General features: G+C 40.6%; 1 protein-coding gene across 1 annotated transcript; it reads left to right on the top strand.

Annotated features, from left to right (window-relative positions):
- The first annotated feature begins 3515 nt into the window (after positions 1–3515).
- LOC135496108 (uncharacterized) lies at positions 3516–11977 on the top strand. The gene is made up of 4 exons (XM_064785245.1): positions 3516–3569; positions 10286–10399; positions 10719–10946; positions 11603–11977. Exons 1-4 carry the CDS (start codon positions 3516–3518, stop codon positions 11660–11662), a joined length of 456 nt encoding a protein of 151 aa, XP_064641315.1. The 3' UTR covers positions 11663–11977.
- The last annotated feature ends 67 nt before the right edge of the window (positions 11978–12044 follow it).

Below are 12044 nucleotides of genomic sequence, written 5' to 3' on the forward strand. Positions count from 1 at the left end.
TTAAATTTCATGAGGAAATGAAGGATGTCTTGAGATTGCATATTATGCAAAGTCATTTGTTTTCACATTTGACCGACTGGCTTTGAATTTGTCTGATGAGTTGAAAGGCTGACGGCTGTCTCTTGAGTTCACTGGCTGATTGTGAACTTGTCTGATGAGTTCGTCGGCTGTATGAGGTTTTCTCTTCATGTGACTTTCTGCTCGTGATTCTGTCTATGCGGCGTTCACAGGTCTGTAAGGCTGTCTCTTGATCGAGTTGACTGACTAGTTGTGAATCTGACTGATGAATTGACAGGCTACATGGCTGTCTCTTGAGTTGACTAGCTGGCTGTGAATCCGTCTGATGACTTGACAATGTATAAGGTTGTCTCTCGAGTTGACTGGCTGGTTGTGAATCAGTCTGATGGGTTGACAGGCTGTAAAGCTGTATCTTGAGTTGACTGTCTGGTTGTGAACATGTCTGATTAGATGACTGGCGGTAAGGCTGTATCTTGAGTTGACTGTCTGGTTGTGAACATGTCTGATTAGATGACTTGCTGTAAGGCTGTATCTTGAGTTGACTGGCTGGTTGTAAATATGTCTGATGAATTGACAGTCTGTAAGGCTGTTTCCACGGTTGATTAGCTGGTTGTGAATCTGCTTTTTGTGTTGACAGGCTGTAAGGCCGTCTATTGAGTTGACTGGCTGGTTCCGAATCTGCATGATATGTTGATCTATTGCAAGGCTGTCTCTTAAGCTAACTGTCTGGTTCTGAATCTGTCTGACGTGTTAACCCGCTGTAAGGCCGTCGCTTGACTTGACTGGCTAGTTGTGAATCTGTCTAATGAGTTGACCGGCTAATAGACCGTCTCGTGAGCCGACTGGCTTATTCTGAATCCTTCTGGCAAGTTGTCCGTCTGAAAGGCTGTCTCTTCAGTTGACTAACTGGTTGTGATATTTTCTGACTGTGGACAGGCTATCAGGCTGGCTCTTCCGCTAACTGACTGGTTTTGAATCTGTCTGATGAGTTAAATAGGCGGAAAGGCTGTCTCTTCAGTTGACTGGCTGTGAATCCGTCTGATGAGTTGACCGGCGGTAAGGATGTCCCTTCAGTTGACTGGGTGGTTGTGAGTCTGTTTGATTGATGTGTTGAGCGGTTGAACACCACTCATTCAGGTAGGAGAGATGACTGTGTCGTCGATGATTGATAAACAGACACTCGCGCTGGTAGGGATAGTATCTCTGTCCCTGGGGTTCAATCTTTCTTAAAAGGCCATAATCTCCAACATCAGACCAACTGAATTGCATGGTGCTGCCGCGTATTGTTTGAAATTGACGTTAATGGGGGTATGTCCAATGTCGCAGATATGGGGTTTCATGGGACATTTAAGGGTTAAGGTTGTGACATTGTCTTCAATTGTGATCAGCGCTTCGACGAGTGGAAAATGTACTATACTCTCATGTTGTGAAAGTCTCTGCTGAAGCAACATGCTTCACGTTCCGCAAGTCCATGATATACTGATAACGTGACATAAGATGCAACCTGGTCAGTATCTTGATGATGGGCTCTGCATACTCCCGATTCTATAGGATGGAGGATGAAGGTCCCTGGCATGGCCTCAAGGCATCCTGAGATACATGTTTTTGATACTCCTACCTCGTGTACAAATATCGAGAGGTGGAGTATATTGAAAATCACAGGTTATGTCAGGATATGTTTTAAGGAAGCTCCGAGGGCCGGGACGCGCTTATCCACGTTCACACCTGCAGTCTGGTTGGGACTTCACAAAATACTGATTTGGTCAATAAGAGATTGTTTGGGATGAATTGGTCCAGGAATATTTTCACGTCGAGATCTGCAGGAAATTTAAAATTAAATTTAACTTTCCAACTTGGGCACAAGATATGTGGTTTTCCACACAAAAACAGCTTCCAGCAGGACCGCAACTTCTCCAAACAGGATCATTGAAAAATCATTAAACTGCAATAAACAATGCAAAAGAACGGGATGTCATCTTAGGCCTGCTGGAAATTCACAATAGTCATGTCCAAAACTGCCTCGCAACACTGGCGAAAATCCTTATGAGAGGTCAGCATTAGTTTGATACGACAAGGATGCCGGCGCATGGTGTCAAGCTCCTGGCTAGGTGAATCCACGCCCAAGTTGTCCCTTCAAAGTTAAGCTTCCTGGCGAGACGATCAGTGAACAGCCCACAAAAATGGATTTCACAATAGCCGGATACTTTATCTGTGAATGAGACAGGGCAATCGATATCGCTGCATGCGTTCGTAATATAATGGCGACACCAATTATTTGTGTCAATTTTTATTTCAATAGACTTTTCTCTAATATACACACATAATGTCTTTATTTTCCGTAACACCGCAGCTGTATCAATCAATCTTGAATACTGAATAGATTAAAGAATTGTTGACAACAGAAATGGAACTGCATTGAATTATCGGAATAACCTGAATCCGTTTGAGTCGAAACAACTCAAAGATGCGATCTGGATTTACCATATAAACCTAATGGCCACCGAAATCTCATGCCCAAGTTGTTCCTTATTGTTTCAAATTCGTATGATGTTATAACTTCAAAGTGTCAAGGATGTGATGGTTGTGATCTCATTCTTGGATGAATACATTGGAGGGAATGTGTACTATGATGCCTTATAAAAATTCTTGTAACTTTGATCTTTTGAAATACTCCTCACTGATCTAAAGCAGGATCAGGTTGTTACTTAAATTGTGTGTGATAGATGTTTATGTATATATCGTTATCATCATCTTCAGTAACCGTGATTATATTAAAGTGGGTATTTGAAGCGAAATAAGGTAACCATGTTAAGTGATGCAAAAATGGCAAAGTCGGAATTTTTTCTGAAGTGTTTCCTTGGTAAAGTTGTTTAGCTTTAAATCAAAGACCTTTTTTTCTGTGGAATGGTTTCCTTATCCAAGAATCATGTGATTTTCAAACCTTTCTTGCATCCATTGTGAGGTTACAGTTTCCAGGTGATACTACTTATGTTGACACTTGATCTGCAAACTCTGTCTTGAAAGGATTAAAATTCCATGCTTTCTTAATAAGATAAGATAAGAGTCACGAATTTATATAGCGCTCCTCAGTGATGAGACTGTTAAAGCACTGGCCCGAAATGTTCCTTGAAGAGAAATGTTTTTAGAGATTTTTGGAAGGCAGAAAGTCGATGGTGTTGGCAAGTTCATGAGGAAGAAGATTCCACAGTCTTGCAGCAGATGCCATATAACTGCGATCACCGTAGGATGCCCTTGTTCGTTTGACGGAGAGGGCTGAACGGGTGTTAAGTTTACTGGAGTGGAGATGCACAAGATGTTGTAAGTAGAGTGGAGCAAGATTTTTCAGAAATTTGTGAGTAAGGGTCAGAATTTTGTGCTGGATGCACTGGGCTACAGGTAGCCAGTGTAGACCTTGAAGAACAGGGGTGATATGATCACGTTTACGTTTCTTTGTAGTGATTCTAGCAGCGGAGTTCTGCACTTTATGCATCGGAGCGATGGTTTTTGTCGGGAGTCCCGTGAGAATGGAGTTGTTGAAGTCAAGTCGCGAGGTAACAAGCGCATTTACCAACCGTTTGGTTGTAGTCTGGTCTAAATACTTCCTGATCAGACCGATTTTGTGGAGGTTTGCAAATGCACCACGGCACACCTTTTTGACGTGGACTGACATGTTCATGCGACTGTCAAACCAGGCACCAAGATTTCGCACACAACTTGAGGAAGATATTACGGCACTGTCTACCGTTATCTGCTTAATTGACGGGGTTTTCCTTGTTGAAGTTATGGCTAAGAACTCAGTCTTAAGCACAGGTTGTTTTGAAGGAGTCACTGACCAACATCATGTATGCAGTGCTCAACGTTAGTAACCGCTGTTTCACCGAGTACCATGTGTTCTGCAGGAAAAACGCTCAAAATTTGGTTGTCGTCGGCGAACATTTCATAAGACTCCACGTTTTTGTCCCTCATTACATCCCCAAGGGGCAAGGTATACACATTGAAGAGCAGCGGCCCTAGCACCGAACCTTGTGGTACTCCAAAAACCAAAGCAACCCTGGCGGAAGTTTGTCCAGCAACAGATACAGACGTCTTTCGTTCACTAAGATATGATGCGAACCATTTCAATGCAATGTCAGTAAGGCCAATGCGGTTTCCCAGACGCTTCAGCAGAATGATATGGTCAACAGTATCGAACGCAGCCGAGAGGTCTAGGAGAACCAACAAAGCCTCCTTATTCGAATCTAGGACAAGCAAAATGTCATTAGACATCTTCAACACAACAGTTTCTGTGGTTTTCCTTATGGGCAGATTGATGGGGATCATATAGACCTTCTGCTAACATATGCAGTTTGAAGCGAGAGGCAACTACTCTCTCCAACAGTTTTGAAAGGTAACTCAGATTCGAAACCGGCCTGTAAATTTGATAGTTCGTTCTTATCTAATGATGCTTTCTTTAACAGGGGCGTGATGATGGCGTACTTCATCGAAGCTGGAACTTCGCCCACTTCGAGAGACAAATTGATAATCCGAAAAAGAGAAGGAAGCAATACATTTAAACATTTGCGAAGGAGCCACGTTGGAATGGGATCCAAACTACAACTCTTTATGGGTGCAGTCATTATGAGCTTCCGTAGCTCAACCTCTGCGCAAGGTTGAAATACTCCCATACTTCTTACTGAAGGACAGTTCGGTTCACTAAATGAAATCGATGCAGAGTCCCTTTTGTCTGCCAGTTTGTTTCGAATTTTCTCCATTTTCTCGCTGAAAAAACTTGCGAATGCATCCGCGAGATGATCTGTATTTTCGGGAGAGGCGCAGCTTTGGCTTTGCCAAGCAAATTGTTCACTGCTTTGAAAAGGTCTTTATTGTTGCAGCTTTCTATACGGTTTTTGTGTATAAGACCTTTGAGTCATTGATCAGCTTGGAAACGAGGTTACATTGAGACCTGTAGAGTTGCCTGTTGATCTCTAAGCGAGATTTTTGCCATTTCCGTTCAAACGTGCACGTAACTGCCTGGCTTCTTCGATTTCGTTACTTGCTGGCATGTACTATTTTAGCGCAACCAGTCACCCGCTATCGGGCAATTATAGAGCGTCTTTGTGATCATTGTTTCAATCCCCGAGTAATCATTAAACATGTTGAATGGTGTGTCATTGGATGCAGCGACTGTGTTTATTGATTCTGAAGAATCGGCTTCTCAACCGAGAAAGATAAGCCAAGAATCATCTGTATTTAGGCTGGTCGCTAGACTTATCGAATGGTCTTACATGGGAAGGAGCTGGGAGAATCAGTCCCATCTTATCTTGAAATCAGTAGAATACATGTAAGACACCAATTGCATTGAATTGAGAGGAAAATAAACAACTGGTTCCTGCATTCTGCGGAGTGCTGGTCGCGGTACATGTCTTCTGCATATAACTGTCATGCAGATTATGCTTGAAAACCCTAATTATCATCTGATGAACACAATTTTATTTCCTTGACCACTCCAGAAATGCATTTGTTGGGAAACCGATTCTCCAGGGTGTAAGGTGAGTGTAGACTTGGACAGGTTTGCACAACTATTGTAGCATGAGCGCATGCAAAGTAGCCAATGCAATGTGCTTTTAATTGAGGGTGGATTGTCATTCAGTGAGCCCAAAATTGGGTTGAATTTAGGTTTTCTGACATCATGCTGGTGGAAACTGGAACCTCACAGGAATGTTTGGAGGGCAGATTATTTACGATGATAGTGCAAGATTTAAAAGTTGTCAAAGGTTAACATTAGCAAAAACCTGTCATGGGACAGTTTGACTTCATCTTAGCGTGCTGGAACTCATTATTTGTATGTTTTTGTAAATTCGAGGATGATGAAAGAAAGTGAAAGTTAATTTGTTGTTGTCTCCATTCATTTATTTTGAGGCACTTTACTCTTCTTGTTATTGGCATATACCCTGTTGGTCAGGGGAGTGATGCATATGGCTGTGTATTCATTCCCGGTGAACCTTAGGCATTGCTTCAATTGTCCCTGGTAAAACCAATGAAAATGTCACAATTGCCAAACAGAGGTTCACTTTGTGTGTGGCACGTCACAAGGTCACGAACAATCACGGAACAAGAGAAAACACCGCAGGATAGGAGGTTAATGAAGCACAAACCTCACATTGATCCTTTCGGTGGGAATGTATTCTTGTCCAGTGCTCTCTTGCGGCAGGCAGGAAAATTTCTGCATTGCCGTCTTTCGATCCAGTGATGGCAACGTCTAGTGCCATCCGAGCAGTTGTCACGGTGTCCATATGTAGGACATAACACCTAAGATTGACCATTTTTGTTTGGCCCCCTATGGCATGTTTTTTGTAGCAAAATTCGATTTGAGCAACATTGCAATTAAAATTCGATTTTTGTGCCTATCTATTCGATTTTAATCAACTTTGTTCGATTCTTCCCTCAATCATTTGATTTTTTTGCATATTCATTCGATTTTTTTCAAACATTTATCAACAAAAAATACTGTTCTTGTTGTATATCAAATCAAACACTATAAATTCATAATCGAATATAACTTAGAAAAAATCAAAAGGTGAAAGAAATAGATCAAAATCAGATTCAAATATATCGCATTAACTGGTCAAAAAACGAAGCATTTTCGATTTTAGTTACACCAAATCTTTCAATTTAATCAAAGTATATTCAATTTCAGAATCAAATAAGAAGTATATACGATTTTGAAATCGAATAGCTATTCGATTTCAAAATCGAATGCACTATTCGATTTGATATTTAAATCGAATGTAAATTCGATTTCAAATCGAATATATGAATTAGATTTTAGTATTATTCGATTTCATATATTCGATTTGAAATCGAATGGGTCTTTCGATTTTAAAATCGAATTATCATCAGATTTTATTCGATTTAAAACCGAATAGGTCATTCGATTTTGTGTAGATTTCTATTCGATTTTGATTGGTCAATCATAGTCACGTGACAAACTAGCAACCAATTAGAATCGAATGGAATAGGAGCAGAATCGAATGAGACCATTTGATTTAGAAATCGAATACTCATTCGATTTAAATCGAATAGGTCATTCGATTTAAAATCGAATAGACCATTCGATTTAAAATTGAATATGTCATTCGATTTTTGTAGATTTCTATTCGATTTTGATTGGTCAATCGTAGTCACGTAACAAACTAGCAACCAATTAGAATCGAATGGAATAGGAGCAGAATCGAATGAGACATCATTCGATTTAAATCGAATAGATAATTTGATTTTTAAATCGAATAATCATTTGATTTAAATCGAATAGACCATTCGATTTTGAAATCAAATATATATATTTTTTATTCGATTTAAATCAAATAGACCATTTGATTTTTAAATCGAATATTGCTTTTCATTTGATATGGAATCGAATGAACATTCATTCTTAAAATCAAATTATCATTCAATTTTTTGTAAGAACTATTTGATTATATCGAAATGTACTTTAATCTATATGACGAATTATGCGATTAATATTGAATAGGTGATTTGTAAGAATCGAATGAGATTGTTTGATCTAGGTCTTGATATTTTAAACTCTTCCCAATACATTTTTGATAAAACAACCTATCATTCGATTCGATTGACAATTTATTTGATTTATTTTTCACTAAAGAAACTATTCATTCGATTTCTGACTGAAATATTGAATGAATCAGTGAATCGCATAGTGCTACACATAACAGGCCATAGGCCCCCTTTTTCGACGGGTTCTATACTGATGAGGCTGTTCAGTCAACAAGTGGAATGGAGGGGTCTGCAGAGGCACTCCTACAACTTGTCAAGTAAGGTATTGTCACTGCCTGGCTGCTGCCAGTTGCTGAGCATGATGGCTAAGCAGTACGTGTTATAGAGAAATGAACAGAATCCTGGTTTGTCAGCTCCATAGTTTTTGTAATGAGTGGATAACTATGTGTCTTTGTATTAAGCAGGCTACCACGTCTGTGGTGCTGCACTGCAGGAAGCCTAAGGTCTTGTCCCCCTCGCACCAGCTCTCATTCACGCAGCCAGAGAGTCATGCCACATGGGTCCAACTCAATCGCTTCTACAACTGAACTCTGTTTTGACTCGGTCTTGATCAAGTTGACGACATTCGCTTTCTCTGTCGCTGCTGGCTGGAGTTTGTCCAGAGATGTCTTTTCTTGGTTGATGGAAATCAATATCGTCTACGTATTCCATTTTTTAGCAACAGACCCAGTTTGGAGACTATTGGGTTAGGCGGGAAGAAGCTTTCTCGGATGGGTGCAAGTGCAGCAACAAGATAGCAAGTCCCTTACGGAAATGTGACACGTTTGTCCTAAAAAAAATCACACGTACTAAATCATAAGTACGTGTGAAAATCCTTACATGTCCCAAAATGAGACATTAGTACGTACTAATTCTGAGTTCATACCCATAAGGATGTGATTACCCTTACAGTCACTGAAATAGAAAAAAATACTATAAACAAGTCCCCACCATCATCCCGGAATGACATCATTACAGATCGTTAAATCTTGATAGCTATTGATGGAAAATCGGAAAATTCACTCGGGAGGAGACAACACCACCATTGATTTTTAAAGCCTTTTGGCAGTTCAATTGTCAATGTATGACCGCGACGCATCAAATACTGCTTGGGGTTGTGAATCTGAAATTTTGATATGATATTGCGGACAGTCGGGCAAGTATGGCAGTTTTTTGATAATCGACAAATTGGACAAACGTTGATATTTCTACTCTTTTCAGCCAACTGGCAGAAAAATCTCAAAACACGCCCCCTATTGCCAAATTATCAAAATTCAAAACTAATTTTTTCATCAAACAATTTATTTATATCTGTAGACTTGCCACAGCAAATATTTTTTCAATACCTCTCCAAACATTTACTTGCGAGAGTTAAAAACATACTCGCGTCTAATTGATAGGTCTGGATGATATCCAACCTATGAATATTCATTGGTGGTATTGTCTCAGCTTGATATTGTCATGTTGGGATCGTCAACAGAATTCGAATGGACTAAGAATATCCTCTTATCATGTTATAAGTTTATTCACTATAATTTCCTAGACAAGAAGCCACATCAGGGCAAGAGTCGGATGACCAGCAATAGACAATAGATAGGGCATCGCGTGACCTATAGAGACGGAGGTCCGCGCACTTCTGATCGCTTGACCCAGTTTATACCTGGAGATCAGCCTCCTTCCACGTGGTCACGTGACGTATAACAATCCATCGAGCAAGGCGCTCAATATGGCGTCAAGAAATCGGCACGACCGGTTTCTAAAATGATGAGTTCGGGACGGAATTGGTGATATACAACCTGGCGGCCTGTTGAAGTTGAAAATCGGTCCTACAGTAGAGAGTAGTCCGTTATAGGATGTTCCGCTTGAATATATTTGCCATTAGAGGGCATTTTGAAGGATGATGGAATATCCTAAAGTCGGAAGATAGCACACGAGCACGTGTGAGAGGATTCACGAAGTCCCGATCAGAGAAAATTTACGATAAAGCCGGTTCTCCACCATGTCATGTTGGGATCGTCAACAGAATTCGAATGGACTAAGAATATCCTCTTATCATGTTATAAGTTTATTCACTATAATTTCCTAGACAAAAAGCCACATCAGGGCAAGAGTCGGATGACCAGCAATAGACAATAGATAGGGCAACGCGTGACCTATAGAGACGGAGGTCCGCGCACTTCTGATCGCTTGACCCAGTTTATACCTGGAGATCAGCCTCCTTCCACGTGGTCACGTGACGGAGGGTCCTAACGCTGAGGCTCCTCATTGAAGGGTCTAAACTATATATAACAATATACAGGAGCTGCAAAGCACATCGCAAAATCAACAAAACAGGTCAGGTGGACCTCGCGTGGCCAAGACAACACCAGCTGCTGTGATGAGGCCACCAGCGGTTAGGGTCAGATATATTTATACTCGGCGTCCAAGCAACACTGCCAGATCAAATCCACTATCTGAGGCCAGTTTCGAGTCTTTATTTCAAAGCGGGGGGTGCCTGACCTGTTGTACCAGCCAAATCCTCAAAATCCACCTCAGATGAAAAGTCGTAATCCACTGCTTGTCATCACCAAACCCAGGATAAAATGTGGTTGCCTATCTTCAGCTAATTGACTGATTAAAGAAAAAATTTTAATCATCATAAAAAATACTGGAATGTATAGTATGTTATAAGAGGATTAATTGGTCTCATGTATGATATGTCATCGTTGCCTTAATAGGAATTCTGTTTCTTCAGAGTGGCTTTTATGTACCCGTGGCGTCAGTGCCATCATATATTAGTCCAAGGGGCCTCACTGTGGTATCTAATGCTACAAGAGGACATGGAGCAGCAGCAAGTTCACTATCTGAGGCAAGTATCAAGAGAAAGAAATGGGGTATCTGACCTGTTGTACCCGGCTAAACCCTAAAACTAAAAGCAATTTCAGTCAAGTTTTCATAATCCACAGGTCACCAAACCCATCAAAATATTCTGCTTGGCATGATAGCCGACATTGATTTTTGCCTTTTCACAGAAAATACCATTCCTGCCTCTTTTAGGGTACAAATAATAACATGTGTAATGCTGGACTTGCAACAAAACATTACTCCCAAATAAATCAAGTGATTTTTCATTCCAAACTGTTGCAGAATATGTAATCTTTGCCTGAATAGATATTTTGTTTCTTCAGAGCGGTTTTTATGTACCCGCGGCATCCGTACCATCAGGTGCTAGTTTAAGGTGCCACACTGTGGTGTCCAATGCTCCAAGAGGCTATGGAGCTGCAGCAAGCTCCCCCAGGAGCTACCCAGATGCGGCCAATGCCGATACATCGGGGGAGAATCCAACCATCGGACCGCCACCGTCATATGAGGATGCGATGCGGAATGATAACCAGAACCACGCGAAAGATCCAATGGTGGGTTAAAATACCTTACCCTTAGATACCTTTTCTTTTGTATGTCATATCTTGATGCTTGATTACACAGTGGCCCTCTTTTTGAAACTCATCAAAAGTTCTTTTGAAATAACACGATTATCATTTTGGGAGATTATGAGCTTTCTTAAAGGGGTATGCCGTTCATAATTACTTGTGGTCCAGTTGAATAGAAATCCACTTATACACAATGTCGTAGTGCAGTTATTATGTATACAAATTTGTTTAAACTTATTATTCATAGTAGGGAGCATCCATTAAGTACGTACGCACGAAAACACCATTTTTAGACCCCCTCCCCCTTAATATGTATTTCGCAATTGGACGTTTTTCAATTCAATTACAAATTCAAAATTTTTAACGATCGGCGTGTAGGCCTTTAAAGTCTTACCAATTAAAAAACTATTTTCGGACTTTATATCTCCACAAATCAATATCATTTGCAAATGTGCAGTATGGCTAAAATTTACAATCCCCGATCGGAAATGACGCATTCAACTATGAATACATTGAATATGGCGCTTCTTTAGTCAACCGATCACCTTTGTTTGGGCCGTGAATGGGGATTGTAAACTCGTTTCATTGGTGGTTTGCAGTACCCAGGTTCGATTATGATTTTCTCTTTTGTTCTGCTCCAGCTTCCTACTTACGAAGAAGTCACAGACGGAACGCCAGCTGATAAACAAACATTTCTGTGACAATGTGTGATGAAAATAAGGACCACCGGAGACTCCATGTTAGTGCATGTTCAGGTAGTTGGCTGTGGTTGGCAGGTATTGCTATATTTGCTGTTGGACATGTTGGATGGAGAAGTTTGGAAAAACATTGGATTAGATCTGTTATCATTTAAACGGGGACTGTAGGCAGGCACAGAGGGTCCTGTTGGTCATCTTCAGCTGCCAAATATGCACAGGTACAAGACTGGGTCATGTTTGATTCAGTATCAGATATCCTCATACAAACGTGAATTGTACTGTTAATAGGGGAGACTGTATTAGTGAATTTGTGTAACTTAATCTGACCAACCAGGGTCCAGTTGTTAGAAAGCATGTTAACTTATAACATGATGTTGACATCTTG

The sequence above is a fragment of the Lineus longissimus genome, chromosome 11, assembly GCF_910592395.1.
Source record: "Lineus longissimus chromosome 11, tnLinLong1.2, whole genome shotgun sequence".
NCBI classification, from domain to species: Eukaryota; Metazoa; Nemertea; class Pilidiophora; order Heteronemertea; family Lineidae; genus Lineus; species Lineus longissimus.